The 20,963-nt window shown below is 40.1% G+C and overlaps 1 protein-coding gene across 11 annotated transcripts in view; it reads right to left on the bottom strand.

Annotated features, from left to right (window-relative positions):
* Positions 1 to 20,963, bottom strand: part of TTLL5 (tubulin tyrosine ligase like 5) — a 404,612-nt gene that overhangs the window by 287,792 nt on the left and 95,857 nt on the right. For 9 of the 11 annotated variants that reach the window (XM_065940162.1, XM_065940173.1, XM_065940165.1 and 6 more), the window contains exons 1-3: positions 20,775 to 20,913; positions 19,322 to 19,490; positions 13,761 to 13,867 (exon numbers count right to left, since the gene is read on the bottom strand). In XM_065940162.1, the coding sequence (XP_065796234.1) occupies positions 13,761 to 13,867; positions 19,322 to 19,395 (181 nt within the window). In that variant the 5' untranslated portion in view covers positions 19,396 to 19,490; positions 20,775 to 20,913. Of the gene's footprint in view, positions 1 to 13,760; positions 13,868 to 19,321; positions 19,491 to 20,462; positions 20,570 to 20,774; positions 20,914 to 20,963 lie in introns of those variants that run through there. The other 2 variants (XM_065940164.1, XM_065940163.1) reach the window with 2 other exon arrangements.

Below are 20,963 nucleotides of genomic sequence, written 5' to 3'. Positions count from 1 at the left end.
GTGGGGGTGGGGGGAGAAATGACATCCTTGTTTTCAGTAATTTCTAGTTGCAATTAAACAGTACCTTCAATCAGGAATGCAGGCAACAAAGCAGAATAGTACTAGCAGTGCCTGTGACCCCGCCACCCACAGATAGCAAGTATTCTAATATTCTTTTACAGTTATTCAGTTATCTTAGAAAATCCCTTATTCTCAGGAGCTCCTTGGGTGGCCTAGTGGTTAGGACTCCAGGTTTACTGCTGTGGCCTGGGATCAGTCCCTGGTCGGAGGACTGAGATACTTGCAAGCAGCAAGGCATGGCCCCCCCAAAATCACTTATTCTCACAGTATTTAAAAGTTAACAGACCTACCACTAAGTCATGTTATTTAGCGCCCTAATAAAAAGCATACATATCACAAACTTGGCTTTGAAAAATATTCTGAGACTATTTTTCTTCTTTTTTTTTCTTTCTTTTTTTTTTTTTTTATTTTTCAGTGGGTTTTGTCATACATCGATATGAATCAGCCATAGAGTTACACGTATTCCCCATCCCGATCCCCCCTCCCACCTCCCTCTCCACCCTGTGAGACTATTTTTCAATACAATTTATTTTCATTGTAGTCTTGTGTATCTTTAAAATATACCTAAAAAACATTAGTCTGAGAAGAGACCCCCCCCCAGGCTTCCCCATACTGCTGACACCACTCACTATACCAAAAACGCTAGGAAGCCCTGTTCTAGATAGCCCCATGTGCAACAATTCTGATCACCAGCCTATCTTAGACCAGAGGTATGATAAACTGGTGATGTGTGGACCGGAACCAATCTGCAGACCTGGCTTGTTCAGTCCTCATTGTGACTTAAAAAAAAAACAAATTGAGGGGGGCTTCCCTGGTGGCTCAGGGATAAAGCATCTGCCTGCCAATGCAGAAGACACAGGTTCAACCCCTGATCCGGGAAGGTCCCACATGCCGCCGCAGAGCCGCTAAGCCAGTGCGCCACAACTATGAAGCCTGTACTCGAGTGCCCGGGAGCCTCAACCACTGAGCCTCTTGTGCCGCAGCTACTGAAACCCTCGGCCCCAGAAGTCATGCTTGGCAACAAGAGAATTCACCCCAAGGAGAAGCCTGCACACCGCCATGAGAGAGTAGCCTCCACTCAACCCAGCTAGAAAAAAGCCTGTGCAGAAAGGAAGACCCAGCACAGCCAAAAACTAAAAAAAAAAAAATTTTTCTAATGTGTTAAAATAAATAAATAAAATTGAGGGACTTTTCCGGTGATCCAGTGGCTAAGACTCCACACCACCAATGCAGGAGACCCAGGTTTGATCCCTCGTCAGGGAGCTATAATAGATCCCGCAGGCCGCAACAAAGACTGGATTCCGTGTGCCACAACTCAGACTCCGCGCAGCCAAATAAATGAATTAAAAATATTTTTTAAAAATTAAAAAAAATTAAATTGCTAACCTTTTGCAATCGGAGGAATTCATATAAAAATATAGACTTCTGGACTTCTCTTGAAAACCCTGGCAACCCTGGGCCCTCCCTTTGGCAAGGCAACAGTCAGGCAGAGACGTGCACATGGTCCTGTCAGTACAGACCCTCACTGTCCGGCTCAGCGCCTTCACACTCGGCCTGCCTCACTCGTTTCCTGCCAGGCCCCAGAGAGCACTCTGCTGCTTGAGACCCCTGGCTAAGAGGAATGCCTGTCATCGTGTGAGGCTTCTATATACCTCGAAAGACTACATTTTCCCCGGCCCATTATATTCGATCTCTCTATGCATCACTATAGATTGTTAGCTAAGAACTTGGCAGAACGATTTTTTTAAAAGGACTGCACACTGAACAATTTCTGAGTGAGTATAATACAGAAACGTATGAACAGGCTCTGGAACAAAATTCAGCCTCGAGAATCAAAGATAAGCATTTATTTTTATAATTTTATGTGAAGACATTCATAAATCCCTGCTGCCGCTTGCCCAGCCCTGGCAGGAACAGTGTCAAGCAGACGCTCCATACTTCTCACTCCCGCAGCAAACTTGTAAAGCCCAGATACGGAGTTTCCCTAATGGCCAATCACTATTATGTTGTCTTTACAATATTGTCATAAGAAAAGCAGTGGGAAGTATAAGACCAGAAATAGCACAGGGCAATGCTCAAGAGTGTGTGTTCTAAAGTTTCCTAGAGCTTACCTCTAGAAAAACAATCAATACGAAGAGGAATTCGCTGAACTGTTTCATTCCAGCAATAAGTAATATTCAACTATGGATAAACGATCCAACTAATTTTGTAAATGCACAATTCATATATTAAGAAATGGATTTCTATTTTTTCTACTTTTATGTTTATTACTTACTGAAGTTTTAATTTACTCATACTGTTTTGCTCAATTTTGTATAGTCATTAAGATTGTGACATAGCTTAATCCAGGGCACATATTCAGTTTTTGAAGATATAATGATCACAATAAATTTTAAAAGTTTTTTTGGAGTTTGTGTCCTGATTTCAAGTTGGGGAAGCAAAGCACAAGGTAAGATATGGAATATACTGCTATGCCAAGAAAGAAGACGGTCACAAGGACTGAGAACATGCCAGAGGGTCTAAAGGGGCTCCCCAAAGCCAAATTTGAGGCAATTTGAATATAAAAATGAATGCTGATAGAAACAGATTTTAAACTCACTTATAAAAAAGAAAACCACCCATGGATCCACACTGATAAGAAGGTGAGAAAGCTATGCTAGTTTTCTAGGGCGGAAATCCAATACAAGCCTCATCAAGGCATTGGCAGGACTGCATTCCTTTCTATTGGCTCTGGGTAGGATCCATTTCCTTTCCTCTTCCAGCTTCTGGAGACTGCCCCCATTCTCTAGCTGGCTGTCCTTTTCTCCTGTCTTCAGAGCCAGCAATGGCAGGCCTAGTCCTTCTCACACTGCATCAGTGTGACGCTTCCTCTGTCTCCTTGTGACTGTCCTCTTTCTGACAAAGCAATATATTCCACACCTATCTTGTAATTACATTGGGCCCACTTGAAGAATCTCCTTATCTTAAGGGTTAGCTGATTAGCAACTTTAATTCCGTCTATGACCTCAATTCCCCTTTGCTAAGTCAGGTAACATTTTCACAGGTTCTGGGGATTAGGAAATAGACATCTTTGGAAGATTATCATTCTGTCTACATAGAAGGGAAAGCTCTTCTTTACAGAAAAGACAGCTAATAAATGTAGAAGGACTAACTGACATATAAAATCACTATTTTACAAAAACTATAATAGTAAGTGACTCAGACAAAAATCCGTGAATACCAATGACTGAGAGGCTACTGGAGAATAGGTTATTCAGATATCTCAAAACATCACTACAGATAATGCTTATAACAAGAGACAAGAGTACCTTTAGAATGAAGCCATCTGGTAAATACTATCTGACCAAATGATTTAACTTGTCATCACTAATAATGCAATAAAATGATGCTATATGCTTCCTAATGTGATACAGTGAGTGACACATGACTTCATTAAGTGATAGTCCTGAAAATTTCTTTCAACTTTTTTAACCTGAATCTAAATAAGTGAAATCAATCTGACAAGCCCAAACTTAAGGACATTCACAAAGCAACTAGTCTGGAATCTTTAAAAATGTCCATGCCATGAAAGACAAAAAAAAAAAAATCCACTAAATGAATGTAGATAATAAAGGAGACTAAAGAAATATGACAACTAAATGCAACCTCTGATTGGATACTCAATTGCGGGGGGACCAAGATAAAGGACAAAATTGGAACAATAAGGAAATCTGGGCAGCGACTATATATTAGATAAGAGGGTTTCAGCAATGGCAGATTTCCTGAGGGTTATCAATGTACTGTGGTTATAGAGAGGATCCCCTGTTCTGAGGATAAACATGCTGAATAAGGTAAATACCTTATTCAGTACTTGAATATGTACTTGAATTCATGTACTTGAACTAATTCTCAAATGGTTCAGAGATAAAAAGAGAGGGAGAAGCAAACATGAGAAAATGTTAATAATAATAATAATTGTGAAACTAGGGAAATAGTATACATGAATTCATTGTACTATGCTCATAACATGGGAGATTTTATTTTTTTAATAAAATGTTCAGAAAAATCAAAGAAAACCAGGTCTTTTTCATTATAGTAACTGATCACGGACATCCCCAGTTTTACATGTAAAAAGCCCAAGCCTCAGAATCTGCCTGCAATGCAGGAGACCCTGGTTCGATTCCTGGATCGGGAAGATCCCCTGGAGAAGGGATAGGCTACCCACTGCAGTATTCTTGGGCTTCCCCAGTGGTTCAGATGGTAAAGAATCACCTGCAATGTGGGAGACCTGGGTTCCATCCCTGGGTTGGGAAAATGGGAAGATTCCCTGGAGAAGGGAACGGCTACCCCCTCGAATATTCTGGCCTGGAAAATCCCCATGGACAAAGGAGCCTGGCGGGCTACAGTCCATTGGGTCGCAAGAGTTGGACACGACAGAGTGACTAGGCACACATCAACTCCTGGGGACCAGGACTGCACCCGACTCTGCCTGCTCTGCGGTGCCTGCCCCAGGCCACAGGGAAGACGATCAGCAAGGTGTACGGAAAAATAGTATCTCTCGAGTCAAACTGCCAAGGTTCAAACTCTGGCTCTGCTACTTCCTGTCTGTCATCTTAAATAAGTTATTTAATTTCACTATGCTCAATTTCCTCACCTATAAAATGAGGTTGATAACAAAGGGACATATCTCACAGGGTAGCTAAAAGCATTGAATCAGTTAATACATGTAGAGCTTTTAGAATAAGAAAGCTTGCTGATAAGGGAACTTCCTGACAGTCCAGTGGCTAGAACCTCACACTCTCACCGCTGTGTTCAATCCCAGGTTGGGAAACTAAGATCCCACAAACCACAAGATGCAGCCAAAAAAGGAAAAAGAAAAAAGTTTGCTGATACATAGGAAAAAATTTTGTGCAGTAAAACAAAAAAACCAAAACACACTGCAAAATAGCTATAAATATATATACTGATACATAGGATACATAGTCAATTATACACTCGGGCTTCTTCTGAAGTATCTGGGGCTTCCTTGGTGGCCCAGTGGTTAAGAGTCTGCCTTGCAATGCAGGTGACATCAGTTCGACCCCCAGTCCAGGAAGATCCCACAGGCCACAGAACAACTAAACCCAGGAGCCACAGCTACTGAAGCCCACCCCCTAGAGCCCGTGCTCTGCAACAAGAGAAGCCACCACAGTGAGGACGACTAGATAGCAGCCCCCACTCACCACAACGAGGGAAGGCTCGAGCAGCCAAAAATAATAAAAAAGCAATACCCGGTAATCCTGGACTCCCTCTGCCCAGAAAGTGTCCAACGGAGAACTGCAGCTCTAAACTGAATCTGACCAACTGCTCAAAACAGAACGGCCTCAGCCATGTTCTCTTCCATATAAAAACAAGAGGCAGGCTAGCAAACTGCCAAACATCCAACACCTAAGACTCTAACACACATGGCATCAGGTCTACTATGAGACTGCAGAACTGTCTCGTCAACCACTCACATGAATCCCAAAAGACAATCTGAAGTACTAGGATCCCTGAGAAGTTCCAGAACTAACTAGCAGAGCAAAGACAAACCTATAATCTAACTGCCAGCACAGAAGCACCTAGAGAGTAGTGACGTGCACTTTGTGGAACTAGAAGGAAGATAAAACTAACATTTTTTAAAATTACTTTAGAATTCAAGAATAACCCTTTCAATGGCAATACAGTGTATTTTTGCCTCACCGTCAGAAAACTAGGTCCCTACCTGCACTATTGACTATGGCAGTCACTAGCCACATGTAACTTGAGCACCCAGGGGTGACTAGTATGACAAAGAAATGGAATTTTTCATCTTATTTAACTTTAATTAATTTTTAATTTTAAAACTCATACTCAATTTGGTCTCAGTACAAGTTGGAAAACTCGTTTGGAACAACCTGAGCATAGGAATTTGCTATAATTTCAACAATAACATTTATGAAATCTAAACACAGACCAAATGCTTCCAATGAAAACTTTGCACGGAATGGAGATGTACTAAAAGTGCAAAATACACACTGGATGTAAAATATCGTCACAATTTTTTTATACTGAGCAAATGTGAAAATGATATTTTGGATTAAATAAAATATATTATTAAAGTTAATTCCACCTATTTCTGCTTTTTTTTTTGTTTAAATAAAGCTCCTGAAGAATCACACCATATTTCTGCTGGACAGTGCTAGTCTATACAAATGCAAACTGATGAAACTGACACATTCAGAGACAAAACATAAGATACTTCAAAATGCTTCATTCCAGGAAAAGATTACTTTAAAGTGAAAATATCTGTTGCCTCTAACATGCAATTCCACTTAAATATTCAAAGCATGTAATTTGAAAAAAACATGGATATGGTGAGTAAAAACATATTCCTGGAATATTTCACAAATAAAGCATATGAAATCTTATTGTATGAAAAATATTAACAGCGAATTCAATGAAACATTTAATAACAGAAAAAACAAGGTTGGAATCTCACACTCTAAGATCAACAGAAGATAACTAATGCCCCAGATACACTTCTCAAGGGGATTTAACCCAGGATTATGATCTGAGCAGATCTATGTCACCTATATTTTAAGACAGAGGGGGAAAAAAAACAACAGACCAAGAGGGTTTAACAACCCAGAAATCTCAGGAAGCAACTAATAAAACTTATTCAAATTGGTCTTTTCATAAAGGAAGGTGAAGAAAATTATTAAACCTCAAGGAATAGGGAATATATAGAAAATTCAAAAACAATATTTGACAAAACAAGTTTAGTGGCTTTTTTTAAAACACTGGAAAAAAATCTAAAAACTTATAGGTTCCAGAAAATTGTGACTGCTTGAATAATGGCATGATTATATTGATGGATGCAAATGTCCAATAAATGTTAGGTATTCTAGAAAAGAAGGGTCTGCCTATTGCCACAGAATATGTGGATTCATTTGTGTGACAAGCAAACCAAAAAGAAACATGTTTGAGGGAAGGATTATTTACTTCTGCTCTTTTTAACCGACCTTAGATGTTTTGACTCTAATCATATTTAGAGGGAGATTCTCAGCAAATGTTAGTAAATCCTCAGTGACTTCAACTTCTGTGAACATGAATGAACCACATGCCTTTCAGTGGTAACCTAGCAACTCACTGAAGGGATTAGAACACCAGGACCCTTGGGGAGGGAGGAAAATTCAAATCCCAGAAGCAGGTGCTAATCCTCCTCTGAACTCTGGCTTACTGTGGGGCAAGGGTAGACCTTAAAGTCATCTCAGAGTAGGGTAGATCCTGTTCAACAAGTAGAGTGAGCAGCACAAATTTTGAGTGCCTACTGTGTGCTAAACAAAATGTGATCTCATTCTCACAATGCCTGCAAGGTAGCTATTATCTCCATTTTACTAATAATGCAATGGATTCAGAGAGTGTAAGTGATTGCACAAGATTCACAGCTAGTAAATGCCAAAGCTGGGATCTGAAGTACTGACTCAGAACCCATGTAAAGACGCTTTCCACTATATCACACAACAAAAGTTCAGATGCATGGTACGTGACCTTTGCAGACAGCTACAGGTTAATGCCAGGATTCAGAGCACTGCTTAAAATCAAAGATGAGTGAAGGTAAATGAAATGAAGACTATGGTTTTTCTAGCAGTCATGTATGGATGTGGAGTTAGACCATAAAGAAGGCTGAATGCCAAAGAACTGATGCTTTCTAATTGTGGTGCTGGAGAAGGCTCTTTTGAGTCTCTCGGACTACAAGGAGATCAAATCAGTCAATCATAAAAGAAATCAACCCTGAACATTCATCGGAAGGACTGATGCTGAAGCTGAAGCTCCAATACTTTGGCTGCCTGATATAGAGTCGATTGATTGGAAAAGATACACCCTGAAGTTGGGAAAGATTGAATGCAAAAGGAGAAGGGGGTGGCAGAGGATAGGATGGTTAAATAGCATCACTGACTCAATGATTCGTTGAACATGAATCTGAGCAAACTCCAGGAGACAGTGAAGGACAGGGGAGCCTGGCCTGTTACACTCCATGGGGTAGCAAAGAGTCAGACATGACTTAGCAACTAAACAACAAACAACCAGAATAGAAAAACAATAGCAAAAATTAGCAAAATAAAAGGCTAACTCTTTAAAATTATTCTCAAAGTGGACAAACTTTTCATTCAGCTCAGTTCAGTCGCTCAGTCATGTCCGACTCTTTGCGACCCCATGTATCGCAGCACGCCAGGCCTCCCTGACCATCACCAACTCCTGGAGTCTACTCAAACCCATGTCTATCGAGTCGGTGATGCCATCCAACCATCTCATCCTCTGTCGACCCCTTCTCCTCCTGACCCCAATCCCTCCCAGCATCAGGGTCTTTTCAAATGAGTCAGCTCTTCACATCAGGTGGCCAAGGTATTGGAGTTTCAGCTTCAGCATCAGTCCTTCCAATGAACACTCAGGACTGATCTCCTTCAGGATGAACTGGTTGGATCTCCTTGCAGTCCAAGGGACTCTCAAGAGTCTTCTCCAACACCACAGTTCAAAAGCATCAATTTCTCAGCACTCAGCTTTCTTCACTGTCCAACTCTCACATCCATACATGACTACTGGAAAAACCATAGCCTTGACTAGACAGACCTTTGTTGGCAAAGTAATGTCTCTGCTTTTTAATATGCTATCTAGGTTGGTCATAACTTTCCTTCCAAGAAGTAAGCGTCTTTTAATTTCATGGCTGCAGTTACCATCTGCAGTGATTTTGGAGCCCAAAAAATAAAGTCTGGCACTGTTTCCACTGTCTCCCCATCAATTTCCCATGAAGTGAAGGGACCAGATGCCATGATCTTAGTTTTCTGAATGTTAAGCTTTAGGCTAACTTTTTCACTCTCCTCTTTCACTTTGATCAGAGGCTGTTTAGTTCCTCTTCACTTTCTGCCATAAGGGTGGTGTCATCTGCTTATCTGAGTTTATTGATATTTCTCCCAGCAATCTTGATTCCAGCTTGTGCTTCTTCCAGCCCAGTGTTTCTCATGATGTACTCTGCATATAAGTTAAATAAGCAGGGTGACAGTATACAGCCTTGATGTACTCCTTTTCCTATTTGGAACCAGTCTGTTGTTCCATGTCCAGTTCTAACTGTTGCTTCCTGACCTGCATACAGGTTTCTCAAGAGGCTGGTCAGGTGTTCTGGTATTCCCATTTTTTTCAGAATTTTCCACAGTTTATTGTGATCCACACAGTCAAAGGCTTTGGCATAGTCAATAAAGCAGAAATAGATGATTTTCTGGAACTCTCTTGCTTTTCGATGATCCAGCGGATGTTGGCAATTTGATCTCTGGTTCCTCTGCCTTTTCTAAAACCAGTTTGAACATCTGGAAGTTCACAGTTCACATATTGCTGAAGCCTGGTTTGGAGAATTTTGAGCATTACTTTACTAGTGTGTGAGATGAGTGCAATTGTGCGGTAGTTTGAGCATTCTTTGGGATTGCCTTTCTTAGGGATTGGAATGAAAACTGACCTTTTCCAGTCCTGTGACCACTGCTGAGTTTTCCAAATTTGCTGGCATACTGAGTGCAGCACTTTCATAGCATCATCTTTCAGGATTTGAAATAGCTCAACTGGAATTCCATCACCTGCACTAGCTTTGTTTGTAGTGATGCTTTCTAAGGCCCACTTGACTTCACAGTCCAGGATGTCTGGCTCTAGGTGAGTGATCACACCATCGTGATTATCTGGGTCATGAAGATCTTTTTTGTAGAGTTCTTCTTTGTGTTCTTGCCACCTCTTCTTAATATCTTCTGCTTCTGTTAGGTCCATACCATTTCTGTCCTTTATCGAACCCATCTTTGTGTGAAATGTTCCCTTGGTATCTCTGATTTTCTTGAAGAGATCTCTAGTCTTTCGTTATTTTCCTCTTCCCTGGTGACTCAGACAGTGAAGCGTCTGCCTACAGTGCGGGAGACCTGGGTTCAATCCCTGGGTTGCGAAGATCTCCTGGAGAAGGGAATGGCAACCCACTCCAGTATTCTCGCCCACCCCCACCCCCCGAAAAAAAGGGGCCCCAAGAAACTTTTCATTAGAATGACATAAAAAAAAAGATCCAAATCACTAAAATCACAAATGAAGGTGTGGATATTACTACTGTATAACAGAAATAAAAGGGATAATAAAAGAACACTAAAACAACCATATGCAAACAAAATTATATAAACTAAATAAAATGTGCAAAAAGCCCAGAGAAACACACAGATTACCAAAATAGACTCAAATAAAAAATGGAATAGACAAGTAGAGGTTGAACCAGTGATCAAAAACCTGTCAACAAAGAAAAGCCCAGGACTAAATGCTTCACTGGTGAATTCTATCAAACATTTAAAGAACTGTGGTGGTGACTTAGTCACTAAGCCGTGTCCAACTCTTTCAACCCAAAGGACTGTAGACTGCCAGGCTCCTTTCTCCATGGGATTTTCCAGGCAAGAATAATGGAGTGGGTTGCCATTTCCTTCTCTAGGGGATCTTCCTGACCCAGGAATCAAACCCAGGTCTCCTTCATTGCATGTAGATTCTTTACCAACTGGAACTCTTTACCAATGAGGAAAGCTCACTTAAGCCTATCTTTTTCAAACTCTTTCAAAGAGGAGGAAGGAACCCATTCTATGAGCCCAGCATTACCCTGATACCAAAGCTAGACAAAGGCATTAAGAGAAAACCAGAAAACAATATTCCTTATGAATATAGATGCAAACATCCTCAATAAAATACTAGCAAACCAAATCCAGCAGCATATTAAAAGGACTATATACCATGCCCAAGTGAGATTTAGCTCAGGAATGCAAGGCTGGTTCGATATACAAAATTCAATCAATATAACATACCACATTCATAAAATGAAGGAAAAAAGACATAGAATTATCTTGATTGATGTAGAAAAGGCATTTGACAAAATCCAGTAGTGTTGTATGATGAAAACACTCAACTAAGGAATAGAAGGGAATTTCCTCAACATGATAGAAGGCATTTATGAAAGCCTAGAGCTAACATCAAACTGAATGGTAAAAGACTGAAAGCTTTCCCCCTAAGATTAGGAATAAGACAAAGATGTCCATTTTCATCACTTCTATTCAACACTGTACTGGAAGTTCTAGCCAGGTAAGGAAAGGAAGGAAGGAGGGAGGAATTAATAAGTCTCCATTTACTGATCACATGATCTTACACAGAAATAATCCTAAAGAATACACACACACACACACACACACACAATCAAAGCTAATGAGTTCAGCATAAGATCAGTATACAAAAATCTGTAGTATTTTATACACTGACAATGAACAACTCAAAAATGAAATTAAGAAAACAATTCCATTTATAAGAGCATCAGAAAGAATAAAATACTGAGGAATAATGTTAACCAAGGAGCTATAAGACTTGCACACTGCAAACTGTAAAACACTGCTAAAAAAAATGGGAAGACATCTAAATAAATGGGAAGACATCCCAGGCTCATGGACTAGAAGACTTAAACGTAAGATGGCAACAGCAATTTACAGATTCAGTGTACTCCCTACCAAAATCTAAACAGCCTTTCTTGCAGAAATGAAAAAGCTGGTCCCAAATTCATATGGAATTGCAATGGACCCTGAATATCACACACAAAAAAAATCTTAAAAAAGAAGAACAAACTTAGAGGACTCACATTTCCCAGTTTCAAAACTTAGTTCAAAGATACAGTCATAAAAATAATAGGCACTGGTATAAAGATAAACATACAGAATGACAGAATATTGAGAGTCCAGAAATAAACCCATATGTTCAATAATCAACTGATTTTCAACAACAGTCCCAAGATTATTCAAGAAGGAAAGAACAGTCTCTTCAACTACTCATGTGGGGGATTATCCACACATAAAAGAATGAAGGTTGGACCCTTATCTCACAGTATGTAAAAAAAGTTAACTCAAAATGCATCAAAAGACTTCTTAGCTCTAAATGTAAGAGCTTAAACTATAAAACTCTTAGAAGAAAACATAGGGATCACGACTTTGGGTTAGGCGATGATTTCTTAGATATGACACCAAAAGTATAAGCAATAAAAGAAAAAGTAGATAAATTAAACATCATCAAAATGAAAAACTTTTGCCACGAAAGAAAACTATCAAGAGCATGAAAAGACAAACTACAGAACGGGAAAAAAATATTTGGAAATCATTTTTCTGACAAGGTTCTAGTATCCAGAATGTGTAAAGAACTCTTACAACTAAACAACAAAAAGACAAGCAACCCAACCAAAAAATAGGCAAAAACCTTGATAGACATTTCTCCAAAGAACATATGTAAATGGCCTAAGGGGACATGAAAAGATGCTCAATGACAATAATAGGGAAATGCAAATCATAACCACAATAAGATACTACTTCACACCAATTAGTATAGCTATATTCTAAAAAACAAAATGAATGTTAGTGATGACATGGAGAAACTGCAACTCTCAAATGTTGCTGGTGGGAATGTAAAATTGTACAGTCACTGTGAAAAATCCTTTGGCAGCTCCTTAATAAGTTAATCACAGAATTACCACACAACCTAGTAACTCCATTCCTAGGTACATACCCAAGAGAACTGAAAACAAACAAAAGATTGTACATGAATGTTCACAGTAGCGCTATTTACAAGAGTCAAAAGGTGGAAACATTTATCCGTCAAGTGAAGAATGGATAAACAAAATGTGGTATATCTGTACAACGGAATATTATTTGGGCTTCCCTTGTGGCTCAGCTGGTAAAGAATCCACTTGCAATGCAGACCTGGGTTTGATCCCTGGGTTGGGAAGATCCCTGGGTTGGGAAGATCCCCGGGAGAAGAAGGTTACCCACGCTAGTATTCTGGCCTGGAGAATTCCATGAACCATAGAGTCCACAGGGTCGCAAAGAGCTGGACATAACTGAGAGACTTCTACTTTCATGTTTATCCATCAACTGATGAATGGATAAACAAAATGTGGCATGTCTGTACAACGGAATGTTACTGAGCCACAAAAAGAATGAAGTGCTGATATGTGCTACAACATGGATGAACCCTGAAAATATTATGCTAAGTGTAAGACACCATACACAAGAGGCTACATGTTGTATGAGACCCTTTATAAGAAATATCCAGATTAGGTAACGGCATGGAGGCAGAAAAATCAGTGGTTTCCAGGAGCTGGGATGAGGGGGTTGTGGAATGACTATTCAGTGGATACAGGCTTTACTTTTAGATGAAAATGTTCTAGAATTAGAAGATGATGATGGCGGCACAATGCTATGAATGTACCAAATGCCACTAAGTTGTCCACTAAAATGATGAAAACAGTAATTTTGTTATGTGTATTTTACCATAATTAAAGAAAACAATTACTAAACTTTTTGTGATAATCATTTCACGATATATGTAACTTAAATAAATCACCATGCCACACACCTTAAACCTTCTACAGTGCTATATGTCAATGATCTCTAAAAAAAATAAATAAACACTTGTACACATAATTCTAAAATCAAAAAAACAAAGAAAAAAATTTGACATGCAGAAAACAATTTAAGGAATCATAAATAACCCTTTCAAGTATAAAATATCATGAGAATCTTCTCCTGACCAAGGCCCTTTCCCTGTCTAAATGTGGTTATCACTTTCTCCAAGGTGAGGTTATCAGGGCCATGACCAGCCCTGCCCTCTCTGGGGAAAATCATACCTACCTCCAATTACTCGAATATTGTTGTCCTTTGTCAGAATAGCCTCAGCATGAAATACCAAAACTGGAATTCTCCTGCAGCCTCCAGTCCACATGATGCATGGATGATCTCTACAACCATAACAGAAGGCTTTATTAATTCACAGCTCAAAATCTGAATTAACAATTGAAGCAGATCAATGGGGTCAGCTGCTTAGCAACTTTCCCCTTCTTCTGGAACAAGCATTCCAAAAGTTCTATGGGAAACCATTTCTCTCCCATTCTCAATCATGTGGTCTGTTCAAGATGAACTCCATCCCTGGGGCAGGGACAGGCCTTGATCGACTTCAGCCAATCAGGTTTTCCACACCCTAGTTATAGTTACTGGTTCAGGGAGGAGGACATGAAGCAGCTGGAGACAGTGTGTTGGGAAACATGTATGACCACCTAGGAGAGTGACACTTTCCTTCTCTTCTGAAGCAGCTGCAGAGAGATGGCCTCCTCCCCTTGATGGTGTAAGAGAACTGCACTCCCCTCGAAGTGCAATTGTCACTGTTTGACCTTGGGAGGAGAGCCTGGAGCTGTGAGCGAAGAAAGTCAGGAGAAGCCTGACTCAGAGAATGAGAGAAATGAGACTCTGAGCAGCAAACGTGCAGGTACAGAATCAAGTCTTTCCTAAATATGAGTTAACACATTCCCTTTACTATTTAGGACAATTTATGTCTCAGTCCCCGGCACAGAGAAGAATCCTAACTCAAAACTAAAATAATCACAATAACTGACATACCCCTTTTACACCCCATAGTCCCTTTTTAAGCCAATCTGAGGACCCAACCTAACAGTCTGAGCTAGGAAACCTAAAGTAATACAAGTATCCCAATTAAGACTATATGTTTGAAAGCAAGTCTATACTAAATGGAACACTATTTTCTTCCAGAAGAGGACCTCTAACTTTCTCTTCTTATCTTCCAGAAATCTCTGTTAAATCAATCTCAAATGTGTATTTATTCACAAATTAGAAAAATCTTCAACTGCCTTAGCGCAGGGAGGTAGGAAGGAAAGAAATGACCTGGATCCCCCTTACGTGTCAGGAATTACACTAAGAGCTATCCTCTTGCTAGTAGCTTGAACCGAAGGAAAGGTGTCTCCTAGAGGTTATGTAATTTCCTCAGTCATACAGCTGGTGACGCAAGGGAGCAGGCATCTGGCCCAAGTGTCTGTGCTCCTTCCACCCTTCCATCTCCATAATCCCATTTCAGTGATATTTTGCATAAACATCTTAAACTGAACCCCTGAGGAACTGAAATTAATCAATATCTTATATGGAATAAAATCCATTTTTTATTATTATTATTATTAATTCAAAGATTCAGGCTGCTCTCAAAAACTCACATGACCACACCCCTTAAAAAAAGCCATACCACAAACCTCAGGGCCAAGTTAGACTCTCCCAACACAGGTTTAAACAGATCCATGCTTTGAATGTATAGGCTGCCAGGCCACCATTCTTAGAAGTGAGGCAGCCTTTACAGTTAGGATGAGCTGCCAAGAGATTTAGTGAAGAAAGCAGAGACCACTACACCTAGTTCATCTCGTTTTCTAGAAATGGAAAGTGGATGTTTAATGTTCCTGCAATTTGACTTGGGTGACAGTGACCATTTGAGAGAAAAGGTGTTTATAGGATGCAAGAAGGATTTGTGTGTGTGTCTGTGTGTGTGATTTGCTTTCTTTTCCATCTTAATTGACATCCCTAGTGGCTCAGATGGTAAAGAGTTCGCCTGCAGTATGGGAGAACTGAGTCTGATCCTTGGGTTGGGAAGATCCCCTGGAGGAGGAAATGGCAACCCACTCCAGTATTCTTGTCTGGAGAATCCCATGGATGGAGGAATCTGGTGGACTACAGTCCATGAGGTCGAGAAGAGTCAGACACGACTGACTAAGCAAGGCACCATCTTAAACACCTGTAAAAGGGACCAGATAATTCCTATGATCCCTTTCAACGGTTTTTGGTTTTTTTCCCCACTATACATCTAAGTCAGAGAATAGAGGGAAAAATAGGCAGGTTAAACTATCAAGCTTTAGATAGAAACTTTGGAAACTAACTAAAGTTCCTTGTCAATCCAGCTCTAACTGCAAACTGGCACCAATGTGCCTTAGCACCTACAAATGATGCATTACTGAAAAAAAGGAAAAAATGTTTGACAAGTCAGGAACACAATAAGCACACACAGCTGACAAGAGCCAAGGCCTGAATCATACTATCTGTAGAAAGCCACATCCCTGACAGAGAATCTTTTCACTTACAACCTCTGGAAAGAGAAAACAGGTAGCAGATGGATCGTTAATTCAGTAAGGTCAACCTAAAAACACTTAAGGCAGGCGCTGCATTGTCACTAAAGCATGTGCCCACCAGTTGGCACTAAAGGGGAAAGATTGAAAATGATTAGGAAACTGAAAATTGGGACTTTAAATATTCATTTACACCAGAAACCAGGACATATTAAGAAATTACGCTTTTATAGACATGAAAGAACAAAAAACCTAGATTAGTAACCAAAGTAGACTAGTTTTATAGTTTACTTTACTGGAAACCTAAGAACATTTTGGTTTTTAAACAGTTATCTCATGAAGAATAGATATTATTCACTCTTGGGATCCAGTCTACATAACTCAAAGCCTCTAAGCCTCATTCATCCCAATGTCTGTGCTGGAAATGCCTTCCCCACTCTCTCTGTTCACCTAATCCCACCCTCTATCGCCCAGCTCATCTCACCACCTCCCTGGGGCCTTCCCCAGCTCCTGCAGCCCACAGAGATGTATTTCTCCAAACTGTAGCACTTGCTGTATAATCATTTGTTGAAAGTGAAAGTTGCTCAGTCATGTCCGAGTCTTTGCAAACTCAAGGACTATACAGTCCATGGAATTCTCCAGGCCAGAATATTGGAGTGCATAGCCTTTCCCTTCTCCAGGGGATCTTCCCAACCCAGGGATCAAATCCAGGTCTCCTGCATTGCAGGAGGATTCTTTACCAACTGAGCTATGAGGGAAGCCCATCATTTGTTGAAGGTCTTTTTAACTGATATAAAGCCAGCTTTTACAATCAGAATTAGATATTTTTTAAGGACTAAAAAACCTATACACCAAATGAACATTTCCACATTTATATGTATAAATTTATAATTTGGGATTCCCCAAGGAAAATACAGAAAAAGAACGCCTTTACATTTCCTATTGCAAAGAATGTCATGCAAAACAAGGATGCCTGGACAGTTTCTAGCTCTAATGTCCAGGATTGCAAACCATGAATACTTTAATACAGCCTGGGGATCTGAGCAGATCTAGCAGATGTGCATGGAGAGACATCTTGGGATCAAGTCAACATCCTAGATGATTTAAGACCTTCAAACTTACAAAACTTTAGAAATACAAGCATGTTCCTCCAAGTGTGAACAAGATTGACTTTAAGATTCCTAAAGTATAAAACAAATGTTTCATAGACATGAGCTGATGGAACATTAACAATCAAAACTCAACAGTAGGAGTTTAAAAGTAAGAGGAGCAAATGTCCACCAATTTGAACTGGGGTGAGGTGGGCTGGGATTACACCTGTATTTTCACTAACTTCTACTAGAAATTTAGCATTTCTCTATTGCAAATATAGGCAACAAACCACAGTACTACTAGCATTACCTGCCCCTTCAACTCTATCTGAAATGACAGATTTTTTGTACCACATGACAGTTGTTCCAGTCATCTCAAAATAACATTGATATTTATCACTACTTCCAAGTTATGGCAGTTACTAAAATTGCCACTAGATCCCTTGTGATTACAGTCTTCTCATCTGGTATAATGAGGAAGGACCACAATCTGGCAAACCTCTACCCTCAAGCAATCATTCAGTTACCAAATGGTGAAGGCTCACAGTGGCGGTCCCCAGGTATCTATGATGTGCCTTTGTATTCTCAAGTGTTAATCAGACACAACCCAAGGACCAGGAGTTTATGCAAACTAAATAAAAACAGTTCTCATGCCGATGTCTTTAGAAAATAAAATTTAGGTTTTACCTTCTAAATGAATGATCTTGCTAAATACATTAACAAATTCCCCATATATTCACTCATTAAGTTAGTCATTCAGGCAGCAAGTATTTATTGAGTACCTACTAAACTAAAATTAGTTTGAGTCATCTAAAATAAAATGAAATTATGTTGAGTCATCTAAAGTTCTCAATATTTTGACTGTTGGACTTACCTAAATAGGAATTTCATACAGTTCAATCTAATACTTGTTGGGCCCAACCTATAAGCCCACTAATAAAAAGGACAGTCACAAAGTAAAAGAAGATCTTGAATCAGAAAGACGGATGCCTGCAGAAGAAGTTAAAACTTTGGAGAAATAGCTAAGAGGCAGCACACAAAAAAAGTCACAAAAAGGCAAAGTGCCCAGAGGGAATTATCCATTTAATTATCCTGAATGAGAATGACCCAAATACATTAATAATAACAAATCTCTATTATTTTCTGACCTGACAGTGATGAAAAGCCTTTCCCCAAAGCTTTACTAATGCTTCAATAATTTTTTCTAATTAAACAATATAATCTGCTGCTGTATTATAAGAAATATACTTTAAAATCAATATTAAATCCAGCAAGAATAATGCCTTAACACTTGTATGGCACTTTATAATTTAAAGGTAATTTTATACACATTATTCTACTTGATTCAGCCTGGCAGATACTATCCCCACTTTTCAGATGACATAGCACATGAATCCTAGTGGACTTATATAGAACCTTAAACTAATCTTATCTTTAAGTCAGATTCTCTCTTTGCTCTCTGTGTCATGTAATATATTAAAGGGGGCAAAATATCTAACAGTTGCAAAATCGTGGAAATCTAGGTCTAAATCTCAACGTATCACTTAATCTCTACGCGTCCCTAAGGAAGTTCTTTGATATCTGTGGGGCTGAGCTTAATTAAGTGGAAATAATAATATCTTCAGATGTTATTGTTAAATGGGATATGGCAGTTAAAGCCCTTACCATCAATTATAGCAGCTACACTTAGCACTATCTTCATTTATATTCTTGTGAGAATCCAGCAATTAAGAAACCTGACTCTTATCTAAAAGAACTTGAAAAAGCCATGTCTCAATAGACAGCCTCAGAATTCTAATGGCCTGTCCCACACTTACTCAAACAACTTATTATTATCATCGCTCTATCATCCTAAAGGCTTTGGAGAAAATAACCAATGTCACAGAGTTGGGAGACCTACTTTTCTTAGGTATCTAAAAATTTCAAAATCTCCTATGTAAGGAGCTCTGATCAAGACTTGATTAAGAGCTACTACCTGTACCATCTAGGGCTGATGTTCACTCATGAGCCCAGAAACAGAGCCTTATCTCATTCACATAGCTGATGGTCACACCAAAATAAAGATCCCAAATTAGCCATGTATGGAGGCTAAAACTAGATTCAGATAACACCAAAAGAAGGACACTGGGTAAAAAATAGGAGTAAAATAAGAGAAGTAACTTCCAACCTGAAGGCAAAGGATCAAAGCAGGCTTGCTATTACTTACTCCTGGCTTACCACCTCCTCATCCTCTGAGGATGATGCTGTTTCCTCCAGGTCCCGGGCCATCACGACTGGCATTTCCTTTAGAGTCTGTCATGCAGTCAGCAGACGGGGGCCTCAGAGACCTTTCCTTACACATTCACGGGATCAAACAATTTGGGTGGCACAGATTCCTGCAAGAGAGACAAAGGATCTGAAACGTAACACAGCTGTCATTTTGTTCATCATTGATGGTGATCTTTTATGTAACTAAAACAGATATTTATCTAAACAGGATTCAGCCTCTAGAAGCTTACCTTTTTTCACAGTGCCTCACATATGGCACAATGATCGAGATTTTTTTTTGTAAACATACTATCTGTCCTCTGTGTATTTGAAGAGCAGCTATTAAGTTTCTTGTGTTTCTTTTACATACTAAATCTAATGTGCACCAAAATGATAGGCTTACTTAACTTTTAGGAAAATCTGAGATAACGTGGCTGATTGTCTAAAACATCGGTTCCTTGCTAGCAAAACCTGATATGAGCTAAAATGAAAAACGCAAGTTTTAAGATCCTTCCAAATATTTCTTTAGACTCTATGACAAGCATAGGTAAAATAAGATCATGATTCCACTGAAATAAATACAAGCAAAAAATGAATATATTCTGTTGAATCAAGGTTATAAATAGCTGGAGGGGGCAGGGGAAACTGTCCTTTCAAAAGCTCTCAAAAATTATTCTCCCTTACTGAAAATCACAAACTATGATCCGAATATCAAATAGAAATTAAAATTAGCCTATTTCTAATTAAAATACTTTAATAAAGAAAAAGTACATTTCATTGTGTTTGAGGATGGACTAGAAATAACAGATAAGAAAATGTTTGAATGACCATAATCCTATTACTCAAAGATTACCATTCAGTGTTTCCAAACCTTATTTCTCTATGTGTTAACATACGTGATAACCTAAATAGGGGGCGAAGAAAGCCAGTTCCTACAAGGATCCCCTACAAATGTTCAGCGAAATGGGCAGTATGGAACAATCTCAAGGCTTTCTTCCGAGTATCCCCGACAGGATTTCTCAGGATTTCCCAAAATCTTGGGAAGTCCCTTAAACTCATACAAAAGAAACTAAACCTCCAAGCGACGAAGGGATGCCAACCTGTCCTAGGCTGCGAACTGGGCAGGAACAGACAGGGCGATCGGAAGGTTGAGGGCACTCGCCCGAAGAGCGTCCTCTCCCTTCAGGGATCAGGCTCTCAGATCCACCTATGGCTAAGCCCATCCCAGGGAGGTCCTCAGATGCTCCCCACGGAAAGGACGCGGGGAGCCGCAGCCGCTGCGATTCAGCCCAGCGCGCCCGGAAGCCAACAGCTGCTCCCGGACAAGGAGAGGGAAGTGCAGCGGCCGGCGCCCGCCCGGACTCGGGGGCGCCCCTCTCTCCGGGGAGGAGGGCGCGGGCGCAGGCCTTTACCTGTTTCATCTTCCCATCGCTCGGGGCGGGCAGGCGGGGACAGCGAGCGCTCTGCGCCTACCTCCCTTCTCCTTCCCCAGCCGGGCTCAAGGCCGCAGCCGAAGGCGGCTTCCCCCGTTACTACAACAACCAACCAGCAACCGCCCGCTCGGACCCACTGCGCAGGCGCCCGCGCCCTGGCGCGGAGGA

Source organism: Muntiacus reevesi, chromosome 7 (assembly GCF_963930625.1).
Source record: "Muntiacus reevesi chromosome 7, mMunRee1.1, whole genome shotgun sequence".
Lineage (NCBI taxonomy): Eukaryota > Metazoa > Chordata > Mammalia > Artiodactyla > Cervidae > Muntiacus > Muntiacus reevesi.
This window is presented reverse-complemented; position numbering and strand designations above follow the sequence as displayed.